Source organism: Perognathus longimembris, chromosome 5, assembly GCF_023159225.1.
Source record: "Perognathus longimembris pacificus isolate PPM17 chromosome 5, ASM2315922v1, whole genome shotgun sequence".
NCBI classification, from domain to species: domain Eukaryota; kingdom Metazoa; phylum Chordata; class Mammalia; order Rodentia; family Heteromyidae; genus Perognathus; species Perognathus longimembris.
Genome location: NC_063165.1, coordinates 48585759 through 48601381, shown reverse-complemented (window position 1 = coordinate 48601381; position 15623 = coordinate 48585759). Strand labels below are relative to the sequence as shown.

Below are 15623 nucleotides of genomic sequence, written 5' to 3'. Positions count from 1 at the left end.
AATTTTGTAACATATTTTTCCTCCATGCCTTTGGAAAATACTCCATCAGAAGTTTACAAAATAGTATCTACCTCCTTCTGAACTTTGACTCTCAGCATCCCTAGTGGTTTCATCAATTTATTATTCTGGGACTAAGAAAGCTTCGAAGATGGGCACTTATTAATCAGCAAGTCCACCTTACTTTCATTATTATTTTCATTCCTCTAATGGTTGCTCTTTTTTCTTTCCCTATTACTATTTATCTTAATTTCATTAAGACACCCTCCCCCCTTTCCAGTTTACTCCTTCCTTCTTGATACATGTGTATGTGTGTGTGTGTGTGTGTATGTGTGTGTGTAGAAGCTATTCACTGTACTTATTTATTTGTACTAATACTGGGGCTTGGACTCAAGGCCTCATGTTCTCCTTCATGGCTGGCATTTTAGCACTTGAGTCACACTATCACTTCCAGACTTTGCTGGTTAATTAGAGATTATGAGTCTCTCAGATCTGTCCTCCCAAGTTGGCTCTGAAACTTGTTCCGTATATCTCAGCCTCTTAGACAGCTGGGACTATAGGTTTGAGCCATTGGCATTAGCTCCAACTCTAGTTTAATGGAACCTTAGTTTTCTTAATCCTCCTTCTTTTTCTCATGGTGACATTTCTTACGTTTTATTCTCCTGCCTTATCAAAACAATCATGCTCATTATAAAATCTGTAAAACCACAGAAAAGAAGGAAGCGATGGAAAACTCCTGTAACTACAACTTCCAGAGGTACTCACTGTGAAATTATGGCTGATTCCAAAGTTTTTAGCTGCCATCGCATGTGGCCAAAACAACTTCCACCATCCCAGCTGATGAAGCTTTGTTTACTCAGATTCATTCTATAAGCTCTTGTTATCAATATTTCCCCTTTTTCCAACACTTCTTTTATTTTCTAACAAGGCAGAGGCTTCTGGAAATGAAATGTCTGCTTGCATTCAGATAAGCCCCTCTAGGCTTTCACATGTTCATTTATTTTTTTATTTAAAGACTTTTGAGACCCAGGTAAATTTCTGTAGAAAGTGGATGATTGGAAGGCAGTCAGGAGACTTCCAATTAAAGACTGGGTGCTGCTGGAGCTTTAACATCCTGTCAGAGGAGACATGTTTTTTTTTTTGGCCAGTCCTGGGCCTTGGACTCAGGGCCTGAGCACTGTCCCTGGCTTCTTTTTGCTCAAGGCTAGCACTCTGCCACTTGAGCCACAGCGCCACTTCTGGCCGTTTTCTGTATATGTGGTGCTGGGGAATTGAACCCAGGGCCTCATGTATACGAGGCAAACACTCCTGCCACTAGGCCATATCCCCAGCCCCAGAGGAGACATCTGGTTCGCAGATTCTCAGCCTAGAGGCCAGGCTGAACAGCCAATGATATGGTTCATTTGCTGTTCAGAGAGATACAGCAGTGGACTTACGACTGCGTGTTTTTACTATCCTTGAGTCTTATAGCTGAGGTCTTCGTAGCTTCATAGATCCTTTATTGTGTTGATAACATTGAATGTATGCTGAAGACAACTTAATTATCATTATTTTTTGCCAGTCCTGGGACTTGAACTCAGAGCCTGGGCACTGTCTCTGAGCTTCTTTTGCTCAAGGTTAGTCCTCCACCACTTGAACTACAGCTCCACTTTCCGGCTTTTTCTGTCTATGTGGTACTTAGGACTCTAACCCAGGGCTTTATGCATGCAAGGCAAGCACTCTACCACTAAGCCACATTCTCAGCCCCAACTTAATTATTTAAAACAAAAAAGATCAACATTTAAGAGGATGCTGGAAAAAAACATTTCATGTTTTCCTACCCTTACTACAAAGATAATCTCTTTGTATTCATGGAAAATTGCTTTGAGGAAAAGTCTTCAGATGCTCAAGTCCTTTTATAAGGTGGCATAATATTTACACAGAACCCACACACAGCCTCCTGTGTTCTTTACTACATCATCTCTGGATTACTTAAATACATACTACCTTGTAAATGCTATGCAAAGTTATACTAGATTAGTGAGGGAATAATAACTAAAAAGTCTGCCCATGTTCAGCAGAAATGCAACCATCAAGGTCCTAACTGCATTTTAATCCGCAGTTGATTAGACCTGACGATTTGAAATTGTAGATACTCGGCTGGCTCCACCTGCAAGGTCAGCCCAGTGCACCTAGGCAGCCCACAGTAGTCGATCCAGAGCCCTGAGTGCTGGCTGCACAGTAAAATAACCTGGAGATCTTTTGAAATATCTAAGTGCTGAGGCTCCATTCTCAGAGATTCTCATTCAATTGTTCTGAAGTGGGGCACTGGTCTTGGTGGGTGGGTAGACATGCAGCTAGGATCAAGACCCATAGACCCGGAGGGGGAAAAGGGCAAGGACGGTACTCTCTCCTTTTTACAGTGAGTGACATAGCAGAAAGTACACCTGTGACGGAAGGAACCCAACCCCTTAAATTTCTAGCAGTCGTCTTTTTTCCCGTTCTATGCTGGTACTGGGGCTTGAACTCAGGGCCTTGTGCTTTTGCTCACAGCTGATGCTCTACCTTCACTTCCAGCTTTTTGCTGGTTAACTGAGATAAGTCTAAGTCAGTTCCCAAACTGTGATCCATAGATCCCAATCTCCAGATTCGCTAGGAAGATAGACAGGAGCCTCTCGTGCCTGGCTTGTTTCTAATGATAGGATGCTGGTGACATTTTTTCTTTCCTCTTCCTCAATATCAAGGTCTTTGGCTTGAGATAGGGAGTATTATGGATCTATAAGGGCATTGCTTTCAGCTCAGGCCATGAAAGTGACAAACTTAGAGAAAGAATGTCCTCTAAGCTGAAATACTCAAAATGAAGTTGAGTACTAAGGATGTTTTCTTTAATTACTGTTTGGCAACCATCAAGAGGTCCTTGGGCAGCTCTCTCTGCTTATCTGTCCATTATATAGTATGTCAGAAACTGTTTACAGGCAAAGTTGTAAGAAGAGTCCAAGGAGATACTGAACTTTATTCCTGAGATCTGCAGGTCTGAAAGGTGTACAGAGACTAGGTGATTCGAATCAGATGTGCCTCATTTGGTCCACCCATTGTATCAAGCAGTCTAGTAACACCCCTCAACCACTATATCAACCACTCCTAAATGAGCTTACTGGAAAAACACACTGGACAAATGTCCTCCACCCTCTCATTGAGCTCAATTTTCAAATAAAGTTGACTTCACTGTCTTAACATTTGTCTCTGGAGTTAATTGGCTTGTTGTGTGGTTAGTAGCCACTGCATTTAAAAAAAATTGTTATTATAAAGGTGATGTACAGAGGGGTTATGTTTTTTTTTTTTTTTTGGCCAGTCCTGGGGCTTGCACTCAGGGCCTGAGCACTGTCCCTGGCTACTTTTTGCTCAAGGCTAGCACTCTGCCACTTGAGCCACAGCGCCACTTCTGGCCATTTTCTGTATATGTGGTGCTGGGGAATTGAACCCAGGGCCTCATGTATACGAGGCAAGCACTCTTGCCACTAGGCCATATCCCCAGCCCTGGGTTATGTTTTATAAGTCAGAGAAAGAGTACACTTCTGTTGGATGTCATCCCTTCCTTCATTCTCTTCTATTTGCAATTAGAAGTGATCTCAGTGAAAAGAAAAGGAAGACATACATTAATCAAGCCATCAGGGTTTACAGTGGGAGATGAACTTAGATGGAAAAGTGAAGGGAGAAAAAAGAAAGGAAAAAAAATGTGAGCGACCTTACTGGAAAATTTCTGAAAAGCCTAGCCAACTAGAGTGTCCAAGAAGCCAGGGGTGAGCAAAAGGGTTTAGTCCAGAGTAAGTGGTACAAGGAAGATGTACCCACTATCAAATAGAGCCCACTAGCTAAAGCTGATGGGTAAGAGATAAATATGAAACTCTGCAGCTTTCATTTTTGTTTACTTGTCAAGCAGAGTGCTTACTGTACTGAGGACATAATAATCTTTGGTTAGAAGGAACTGAAATACAAGATAGAAAGTGTAATTGGAAAAGATTTATAAAAACAGCCAGAAAAGGGCTGGGGATATGGCCTAGTGGCAAGAGTGCCTGCTTCATATACATGAGGCCCTGGGTTCGATTCCCCAGCACCACATATACAGAAAATGGCCAGAAGTGGCGCTGTGACTCAAGTGGCAGAGTGCTAGCCTTGAGCAAAAAGAAGCCAGGGACAGTGCTCAGGCCTTGAGTCCAAGCCCCAGGACTGGCCAAAAAAAAAAAAAAAAAAAAAAAAAAAAACAGCCAGAAAAAAAGTTTTAAAATGGGAGTAGGCAAAAACAAAACAAAAAAACCCCAAACCTCCCACAACAACAACAAAAGCTAGGAATAGGTGAGAATCTCATTGTAGTGGGGGAAAAAGACAATTCAAAATGGTGCTGTGACAAGTGGCTAGCCATTTTGAAAAACAAAAAGCTGGATTCCAACTTACTTTCTTAAATCAAAATAAGTTGGAGAGGTATTTTTAAATACCAAGAAAAAAAATCATTCATAATTCTGGAATAGAAAGGTTGTTGGAATTCTTATTATTTATATAAACACACACACATACATTGATACACACAGACAAAAATATACTGTGGGATGGGGATATAGCTCGTGAAGAAGGCTTTCAGTTGAAACCATAAAACATAGCATAATTTGTTTGCAAACAAAAACTGGAATGATATCTACAAGACTTAGAGTAGTTAATTTGAGGGTATGAAATTGGAAGACAATAAGAGAGACAGTATCTATCTACTATCTATCTATAGCTATCTAATTTTTGTCTATCTATCATCTGTCTATCTATGAAGACAGACGTAATAGTGAGATAGTCTTTCTCTCAATACATATACACATATACATATACATGGAGACAGACACCATTTGTACGTTAGGAATTAGTTGATTTTAGAAATGGTTGATTTTGTTTTAGAAAAACAGGCACTTTTATACACTCTTAGTAAAAATAACTAGACAGATAAATTTCTGAGGAAAATTAACAATATATAATCACTGGCCTCTTAAAGCTTTTATTGCTCATTTCAACAAGCATACTTCTGAGCTAGAAAGCCAGTTCTGAAAAATGGGAGATATCTATCCCAGTATTATGATAGAAAATAATGTAACTTACATATACATCCAGTAATGTATATTTATAAGTAAGTAATGGTATTTACATAGGATGAAGTACTATACACCAATGGTTCTCAATTGGAGGTGATTTTGTCTCCCAAGGGACATTCTACAAAATCTGGAGACCTTTTTGGTTGTCAAAAACTGCAGCAGAATCTGACTCCAAATGCCAATAATACTAAGGTTAAGAAGCTCTGCCACAGTCTTTAGGAATTAGGGTGAGGAAGATTATTTAATGGGATTTTAAAATGTAAGACTACTAGATGGTAAATTTTATCTGTATACAGTGAGAAAAATTTACTATTATGACTAGAAGGGTATTTCTGATTCAAATCTTCTTCAGCTTGCTCTTTCAAGGTTTTTTTTTTTTTAAACAGATTACCTTAAAATCAGTGAAGAAAATATTAATGTAAACTGTCAAGGATTGGTTTTATCTATGAGTAGTGGGGACATTTTGGTGATTTTGTGCTACTGAGCCTATAATCCTTGATAAGATTAACTGAAGATGTAGTGTCCGGCATGAGGGGACACACGGTCCCCTATTGCCTCTGTGAGCTAGGTCTCGGATTCTTGTGCTTGGGGCTCCAGTTTTTCCTAGTGGATTCCTGACATGGAAAGAACCATATGCGTGTGTGTGTGTGTGTGTGTGTGTGTGTGTGTGTGTGTGTAAACACAACAATAAAACGTGGAATTGTTTTAGGAACAGAGGAGGGCAAAAGAGAGTGATGGAGGGGAGTGACTTATTGGAACACATTGTATACATGTGTGAACATGTCACAATGAAATCTGTTTGCATAGCTAATGCATGCTTATAAAAAAGAAAAAAAAAACAGACTGAGGATGTTCTCCTGCCTGTGGAGAAATACAAAAGTGGACAGAAAGTGTCACAGCAGGGCTGGGGCTCTGGCTATACCACTGGGCTCTGAGTTCAGTGTTGGTCATGTGGTATGTAGAATATCGGAACACCGGTGCAACAGGTGGTCAGGGGAGACGTTCATAGGCAGGCAGCAGGTCAAGGTGTCCATCCATGGAAAAAGGAGTGTGAAAGTCTGAGGTTCCTGTGTCTGAAGTGGGGTGCTAGAAGGAAGGCCTTCTAGCAGTGGCTACAGCAAACAGTCAGTGCAAAGGTCCCTTTCCCATGTACCTCCATGGGGCTTAAGCATTACACTCAGCCTGAAGGGTGACTTAATTTCTTTTAGCAGGACAGCAGGGAGGGAATGGAGAAAGGAGAAAAGAGAAACCGTTGGAAAATAAAAACAATGCAAATGAGTTTCAGGAAAATTCACTGATATACTGAAACAATGATTTAGAAGTCAATGCATGGTTACCGTTGCTTTAGCATCCAGGTCCTCTGAGACTCTTAACATACTTCGCATAGTATCCGGCATTTTCCCAGTGGCATTTTTTGGCCTGGTTTCTCTGTCTGCTCTTGAACGACAAACCAACACCAATGCCCTCCCCACCACTCTCAGGAGTCCCTTGGTGTCAATGTGGCACTGAGCATATCTCTGCCTCCCAGAGAGGATATGGAAGTCTGAGGACACATGTTTCCATTCCCATGTAAGCCTGACAGTACAGGCTCTGTAAACCACACCACCACATAAAGTTCGATTTTATTTCAAAATTGTACAAAAGGCCACAAGTGGCTATAAAAAATTGTCTTCAGAACATGGAAATTCAGGAAGAGAGACAAAACAGATTATCATTCACAGTGTAATGGAAAAGCTTTCTCTGAGGCAGAAATTACAACTCCTCCTTCCTTTTCCCTAGTCTTTCGAGGTCTCCCTCTCGGAGGGTTCGAATAAAATTGGTAAATCCCAATTCCTGTAGTGCAGGGAAGAGAGAGAAAAAAGAGACTTAAAATCCTGAGCTGGTGCACACACTCCCTTCCCTCTGACTCTAAAAACTCAGAGAGGTGGGCAGACTGACAGGGAGGCCCTGCTGGGCTAGTTTAGCTCTGAGATGCAAGTGAGGAAACTATAGCCAGCATCCGCCCTGGCTCTGAGACAACTCCTTGGGCTCTCTCCCGGCAGTGGAGACCCGGTCAAGCCCAGGGCCCATATCTTGTCAGTGTGGAATGTCCTAGCTGGCTGTTGAAGTTCCTGGCAGCCTCTATTTCCTGCTCTCCACAGTATCTGTTTCCCGGCCCATCAAGAGAAAGAGCTCGGGCAGGTGCCTCCCCCAACTCACCGTCCGATCACTGTCATACTTTTCTGCAAACTTCCCATAGTGGTAGTAGTGGAAAGTGGGGTAGGCCTTCACAGCCTCCTGCTGACACAAGTCTTGGTTCTTGTCCTTGACACAGTCCACGGCAGCACAGGCAATCTAGGGAGTCAAGCAGGGAAAGTTGGCAGGGACAGTTCCAGTCTGTGCTCTGTCGGGTGCAGAGCTGAACAGGTGAAGAGCAAAAGCTTTGAAAGCAAGTTTCCCAAGGGCAAATTTTGGCTGTACACTAAGACTTATGGAAAATGACCTAGCTTCTTGATGCTGCAATTATTTCACAGCTGCAAGGAGGGATAATGATAATACCTGGGCTATAAGGGAATTATGAAGACTGAATAAAAAAATTAAAGTAAGCTCAATCAGGTTAGGACCCAGCACAGGATTAGTAGAACACGCCAGACTCTGACAATCACTCTTACCCACGCTTTGTCTCTGCTAGGAGCTCAGTGACCAAGCAGGGAGTTGGGTAGAGACAAGCCTAACAATGTGTGATGTGAGTTAGGAGGCAAAGGACCTAGGGTGCCAGGGAAGTGAAGGCATTTTGCACTCTTCACCATCTGAACCTAGGCCGGAGGACAAAGAAGAAAGCCAGACAGCACATTCCAGAAAGGAGCTTAGCTAAGGCAATCAGGGGTTTTGGTCAGAAAGAGGTTCTCAAATTGACCAGTGGCCTCTGCTCATGTAACGGATTCCACATGTTGAGTAGCTTTTCCTTACTGTATAAAACAGAACGAGGAGATGTTCATTATGTTGCATGCCACAAGCCAGAGAAGGAAGGGAAGGAATCAGCGAATGGCACCATGTAACGCAAGCTATCAGGGAAGCACAGATCCTGATGAGAGAGAGTCCACATGTTAGGCAAACTTTACTAACACTCTGCTATGTGCCAAGTGTGTTCCAGATGCTCAGGGTTCAGAGGTGACCCTGATGAAGTCTAGTCATCCATAAAACAAATGATGTTATTCTGGAGTCCAATGAACACTCTGAAGACATTTTGAAGGGTGACTCAGTGAGACATCTTAAGGTTGTTGAATAAGCACAATTTGCAGTTCTTTGGCTGCTGGCTATTCACATTACACAGAGGCCCCATTCCAAGGAGGAAGATTCTGAGCCAACAGCTAGTTACTGATGATTCACCATGGGCTTAGTGAGCGACCACTGTCCTGAGTGGTAGGACTGAGCCAGTGAGGAAGAGGCATGGCCTTCCCTTGTCACTCTCCTTCACCTTCCTCACCTCCCACTTCCTGCCTGCCTCTCCAGCTGGAGCATTCTATATGGGCACAATATTTTCCAGAGTCATTTGCAAACTCACTGCACATAATCCATAGCTGGCTCTCAGTCCTGTTCTAGTTGGCCCACAGAATTTAAAAAGAAAACAAATTTGAATTAGCTGCCAACACAGAAAAGAGCTAGAAGATTTAATATAAAAAAAAAAAACTGGCTTCTCTTTAAATGTCAGAAGATTTGATGGTACCTGTGTCCTGCATTTCTATGGGCAGGAAATGGCTGGAGTGAGGGACAGCTGTCTCCTTCAGGCAGGATAACCCTGGCCTTCACTAGCACCTCGTAGAGCCCAAATGCTGGCCCCAGCAGGCTCCTGAGAACCCTGGCTCCCCTGTTTAAGTGTGTGCTCAGTAATTTCAGAAACATGAGGCAGATGTTCCTGTGGTTGTCCAAATGCAGGGTTTCATTCCTCTGGACAGGCACATCCGATCGCCTATGCACAGCCCACAGCGGAGGACCCTCTGCGGCCAGCCCCAGGCCAGAGGCCGCTGATCATCTGCTCTGCTGTGTGAGTGTTTGATGAACACTGCTCCAGGCTGCTGCTCTCTCTGCATCTGCTTTAAATTATGAATTTAATTTGTATATGTGCCCTGGAGCTGTTAGAAACACAGCGAATGGTTTTATAAATCTACTAAATTAAAAATGTATACTTCTTCTGAGTCCTCATGCTAGCTTCCAGCCACACACATGGAATGCAACTTCTAGCTGCGAAAGGGAATCTATGCTCAGTTGCTGCAAAAGAGCAGATAAGTGCAGCCATCCCAATGGCCAGCCTCCTCTCTGTGCTCTCCATCTCACCCACTTGCAGTTAGACTCACTCCCAATCGGCACTGGTCACCTGCACCCCATGTGTACACCTACAGCTCTGGTTTTGTTCTATGGTAGTTGGCACCAAGTCCTGGGCACAGATGCTGGTGCCCTGAAAGGTCACCTGGGCCCTGCACTTACTATAGCACCTGAAGTCTCAGCCTGAGAGCTTCCTGCCAGCCTCAAGGAGCTGGATGCATAGCCAGTGACAGATGAGGTTCAGAATGAGCACTCTAGCTTCCTCAGCTTTCAAGTGGGACAACTCTGGGGCATGTCTCCTGGTGAGTTCTCCCATGGGACATGAGCTGCAGCTAATCACAGCCTTCTGCAACCATCCCACCTACTTTGGCTCTTTCCCTCTCCTGTCTCACTTCCTCTTTTTCTGCTTGTGCTTCCCAAGACCACTGCCCAAGTAAATTCCCCACGTGAAAGGCCCAGGCACAGTGTCTGCTTGTGGGAGATTCAAACTCTGGCAGTGCCTGTGTATTCAGTTCTATTGCTTTCTTCCAGCCAAGGAACTTGGGGCTGATCACTGAACCTGCTTCACTTCAGTCTCCTTATAAGTAAAATGAGGGCCATAACAGTCTATCTCATCAAGCTATTGTGAGGACCAAATAACACATGCTTTTAGTGGAAGAAGAGCTCTCAGTCACTATCAAATGCTATTTTCCTTTATCTACTCAGCATTTATAACCCTGTGAGATGCCAATACTGCAGAGGATTCAAGGACAAATGAGGTCATTGGCCACCAGGAATCTGTCACTCCTGATGGGCGTAAGACTAGCCTGGGAAATGGAAGGAACTATACTCAAAGCCAGACTGCAGTGATGATGTGGCTAGTCTGCTGAAGGGCTCCTGCCTTGTGACCTTCCCTCCCCAGGACTAACCTTTGCACCTTGGTTGCCCACCCCGTGCCATGGCTGGGCACACTTTTAAGTGCAGTGGAAGGTGAGACCTCCTAGCCAGTCCAACTGTTCATTGGCATCTGATCTGATCCACTCACCTTCCTCATGGGTCCTGTCCTCTCGACCCTTCAATAACATCTTCCATGCCAATACTAATATTCTGTAGCCCTTCTCCACTAGCATGTCAACTAATAAAGTCCCCAGCTAAGCTCATGGGAGGGGTGAGGGCTCCCAAGCTAAAATATGAGCTGCCTCACACAGCTTTATTGATTCAGTAAAATAAATCTCTGCAGGAGCTAATATTGACTTTGGCTATGAAAATGGAAGTGAAGAACCAACTGCATATTGATTGGGGAAGGAACTGAGACTGGCTGTTGTGTGTGAGAAAAACAGCAAAGGGGCGTCAGCAAAGGGGGTCAAGAAGAATGGGGAGTCAGGAGTCCTAGTTTTGGCTTTCAGTGACCCAGAGTGCATCCCTGGGCACGGGACACAGCTTCTCACTTTAGTCCTCATGAGAAAAAGGAGAGGGTACACAGATTGGTGGTCCCCAAACACTGGCCTAGGGCCAGTGCAAGAGCCAGCTTTTATTAATCACCAATTTCCAGAAGGATCCCCCAGAGCTTCAGGTTTGACAGTTGTAGCACCCTGCAGCCATGCACCATGCCTGGGCACCGAATGTGCACAAGTCACCTTAGCCCTTAGGCCAGATGCTAGCTAGCCTCGACAACTACTGTTAGTGTTGGGACTGAGTGCTGTCTCTCTCCAGTAACTGCAGGTGGGCCAGCTGCCCTAATACATAGGTTAGTATGTGAGTTTTAAAAATAAATGACAGTAACTCCAGCCTGGAAGATACTTGCAGGTCTGCGTTTTACCCTCCATCAAGTCATACCCCCACCAGCCCTGGGATGGTGATCTATTTTTGTTCGTTGTCTATCTTGCCCTTGCTAAGCCCCCATTTCCACCTGCTTGAGTCTGTGTATCATCTGGATCTGTTTAGTTAGTGCCTGGGCCCCAGTCTTTCCAGCCTTCCCTGGATGATATGAGAACTCAAGGACTGGATGTATGTGTTGGTGGTATGACACTTGCCAATTATGCATCAAAAATCTAACTCCAGCATCTTCTTCCCCAACACTAGCAACATAAAGCAAAACTACATAGGAAAAGGGAAGTCAAGGATTAGATACTGACAGGACTTCCTGGGTACTGGGGTTTGTCTTGCCTCAGGGACCACATACTGCCTTCTCCTAGTGGCATCCTGCTGCTGGAGCTGCCTCATATCCACACTTGGCACCCACCCCCTAATCCAATCTGATCTGCAGCTAACTTGTTAATTTTATGCTTCATCAGTTGGTGGCTACAGGAGCCTTTTGCTTAGGCAGGCTGAGGCTCTCCTGGTATGGCCTGACTCCTCCACTGTGGCCTCCTCTACCTGACTTTTGTGGGGTTTTTATTTGTATATTTAATTATTTAAGTAATTCATGAACACAATCCTAGGGCAAAAAGGTTTCAGCACTAAAAACTGAACACATGGCCCCTTTTACTACCCACTCCTCCAACTGAGTCCTATAATAGCCCAGTTTATCCTTTTTGTCAGTTTTGCAGTGGAAATCCTGCCCGTCCTGTCTCCCTTGTGAAGAGGAACAATGTGCTGGTTTGTAGGAATGACGCTGCTCACAGATCATACACCTGTTTAGGGAGGGTGGTGTAGGAATCAGTGGTAAGGCAAAGTTGGACTTGGGCCAGGAGAGAAAGGAGGTGTCCTTACCTTTCGATCATCTTTGAAGGCATCAGCAGTGGCAGTGAAGTGGGGGATGGCCTTCTTACAGTGCGGGCACCCTGAGTGAGAGAGGACAAAGTGTTACATACACTGGGAGGGTAGAAAGCCAAGGCCAATTTCTGGAACCACTCTGCTGTTAGGTTCTATGTGTCAACCTTACCAACTTAAGTACCCTCATGCCTGGTCCAGCATGGCAGAAGTCCCTGCCACAAGCACTGGTGGACTCCTGCTCTGGAACCTCTCATCTGCCACCTGCGCAAGAAATGGAGGTCTCTGTGTCTGTTCTGCAGAAGCTGCTTTCAAGACTAGGAAGAGGCATTATGTAGGCCACAGAGGGAGCTCTGAGCTTAGGAAAGGGCATATGTGCTCAGGATTCTTCAAATCCCTCCACTTCATGATGAGGAAGTGGCATTGGGAAAGGCAGGACCAGGGAGAGCCACTGTGCCCAGGCACTGAAGGCTTATGCTTTGCCGCTAACTTCCTTCCTCCTGGCAACCTTCACCCTTGCTCTGCATTTCAACCTCTAAGCTGGGGACCAGACAGCCCAGGTTAGGCTAGGAAGACCAGCTACAAGGACTCACTATCAGTCCCAGATCTCTTCACATGTCCTGTACCAGAAAAAAGGATGATCACAGTAGATAATGAAGGCCTGTGATGTTCCACTAACATCCCTTGTTGTCTTATTTCTTGGTCCCCACATTACTTAGAACCTGTCTAGTTGGGAGGTGTGCAGGCAGTAATCTGTTTGTTCAGGAAGCTACAGGCTGCTCTGGTCCTGCCCCTCAGCATAACGGATCAAAACCCAAACCTATCACCTCTCAAGTATTCCCAAGATATTAATGAAAAGATGACAGCCAGCTTTGATCTTTGACAATCAACTCTGATTAACAAAAACCACATGTCTTATGGGGTGACCTGGCTCCAGCCACAACTTCCTGATAAACAGCCTGCCTATCCTACCTCACTCAGGGAGGCAGACAGCTGACTTGCTGACTTGGTGGGGGAATAGAAACGGCTTTGCTCTTTTGCTTTCTCCTTTTTAGAATGAGATAATAATGACTGACATTTCAAAGGGTTTTGTGAAACCAAATTAAGGCTAAGCTACAAATTTAATCTGAATTTAGCATTTGAGCTACTTCCTAAGATGGGCGGGACCACCCATATGTCCTGGCTGGCAGAGCAGCCAGCTGGCCTCCGAACATCACAGGGGTGGCAGGAGGGGGCTTACAGGGATTTTCCCAACAGCTGATGCAGAAGGAGCAGATCAGACCTGGGCTAGCCATGGGTTATATCAGAACTAAAGGAGAACTAAAGAGTGCCTAGCACAGCCTACATGGCAGATACCAGATGGATGACTTTTTAATTGCCTAAAATGGCAATTACAAGTAACACTTGAGCAATTTGACCTAACAGGGACAAAAAGCTCAAATTCAGGGAAATGTCATGGTATAAAGGAATGATGCTGTATGATTTTCAGAACATTTAAAGCACACAATGTACTGGTTAACAACATGTGCTAAAGACCAACCGTGTGGACAGTTGTAGACACCTGAGAAGGGCACAGGTCCACCAACAGCATATGGCTGGCTGAAAATAATGTACCTCTGGCCTTAAAATCTGGTTTTACTGTTAATTTTTCCTTTTTAGCCTCTTTGCTCTTTGAAAGTATAAAGGTAACTGTCAGCCTCATGTAAATTCCGGTGTCATCAACTTAAAGTATCAAGACCTGTCATTAATAGCCTGTGCTGCATCTCATTTTCTCATTATCTGAAAGAAAGAGCATGCAGATGAGTAAGTAGAAGGGAGGCCGTTTCTGTAAGTGCATGAACATGTTCCCAAGAGGGGTCATGCATGAGATCTTTAAATCCGGGCTTTTAAAGTGAAGGAGCAGAGTAGGGAGAAGGGCAAAGCCTGAGGTGGGGATGGAAACTCCACCCCCAGAAAGCAAGGTGGACTGAAGGGCAGTCCCAGGAGGGAGCAAGACAGTGGCACAGTAGGAGGAAGAGCTGTAGAAACCATGGAGGCAGGAGGTAGGGGTTTGAGATCTGGGGATAAGAGATACAGTGGAGCAGGAAAGAGGCAAGGCAGGATATGAGGGGACAGGGTTTGCTTTTTACTTTATATTTTTATCAGGTGTCTCCCTTTTTTCTGCAGTGCTTAATCAAGTTTTCATGTTCTGTTATTTGTTTGTTTTTGCCAGGCCTAGGGCTTGAATTTAGGGCCTGATCACTGTCTCTGAGCTTCTTTTTGCTCAAGGTTAGCACTCCACTACTTGAGCCACAGCACCACTTCTGGATTTTTCTATTTATGTGATGCTGAGAAATTGAACCTAGGGCCTCATGCATGCTAAGCAAGTACTCTACCACAAAGCCACATTCCTAGTCCCTGTTTTGTTTTTTGTGCCAGTCCAAGGGCTTGAACTCAGGGCTTGGGTGCTGTCTCTGAGCTTTTTTGCTTAATTAAAGCTGGCGCTTTACCACTTGAGCCATAGTTCCACTTTGGCTTTTATAGTACTTATCTGGAGATAAGAGTTTCATAGACTTTTCTGCCCAGGTTGGCTTTGAACTGTGATCCTCAAGTTTCAGCCTCCTGAGTAGCTAGGATTATAGGCATGAGCTGCTGTGCTGGAAAGATTTTATTTTTTGGTGGTGGTATTGGGATTTGAACTCAAGGGTCTTGCCCTTGTTATGTTTTTATTTTTAAAATTTTAAATTGTTATTGTAAAAGTGATGTACAGAGGAAGGCTTTTTTTTTTTTTTTAAATAGTCTTGAATTTATGCCCAGGCTGGCCTGCTTCACAACCCTATTTGCATTTCCTGGGATGACAGATACACTCAGCTTTTTAGTGGATGAGATGGAGTCTGTCACACTTTTTTGCCTGGCCAACAGAGATCCTCCCAATCTCTGTCTCCCAAGTAGGAAGTTACATAAGTGAGCCATTAGACCCAGGTAGATTGTATACATACCAACACATACAAGCGCACGTATGTACTATCTTATATTTTCTATAATATAAATGAGTAATATTACTTTCTAATATTATTATTTTAAAATCATTATTACTATTTTAATCATTATAAAACAGAAAGATTCTTTGTCCCTAAATGGTCTTGCCAATTGCCATACAGACAGATGTCCCTAGGATTACTGGGGCAAGATAAGAGGAGAGAAAAGTTGAGAAGATAGGGACTAAATCTTTTGCTAGAAGCTGGGTCACTCTGTGACTCTGCCTTATGGATTGTATTACACTAATTCTGTCAAGAAAGATGGAAGCCTCTAAGGGACTGCAGGCACATGGCTCCTTCTCTTGTGTCCTGGGCCCAGAACTCTGCCTAGCACAGGGCTATTTCATGAGGGAATGGAGAGACAGAGGGAGAGAGGGAGGGACAGAAGACATCCTCGGCAGCCCATAGCAGGATACACATCTCTATGTCAGATTTCCAGAGATTCAGAACCTGTCTGCTCTAGCAGCCAGTGGGACTTTGTGTCTATTATAGGTTCTTCATTCAGGAA

At 44.1% G+C, this 15623-nt stretch overlaps 1 protein-coding gene across 1 annotated transcript in view; it reads right to left on the bottom strand.

The window, feature by feature from the left end:
• Positions 1 to 6715: 6715 nt before the first annotated feature.
• Pdia5 (protein disulfide isomerase family A member 5) overlaps positions 6716 to 15623 on the bottom strand; it is an 87844-nt gene continuing 78936 nt past the window's right edge. Inside the window, exons 15-17 of the mRNA XM_048346773.1 lie at positions 12099 to 12169; positions 7305 to 7439; positions 6716 to 6938 (exon numbers count right to left, since the gene is read on the bottom strand). Of these exons, the coding sequence (XP_048202730.1) occupies positions 6858 to 6938; positions 7305 to 7439; positions 12099 to 12169 (287 nt within the window). The 3' untranslated portion in view covers positions 6716 to 6857. The remainder of the gene's footprint in view (positions 6939 to 7304; positions 7440 to 12098; positions 12170 to 15623) is intronic.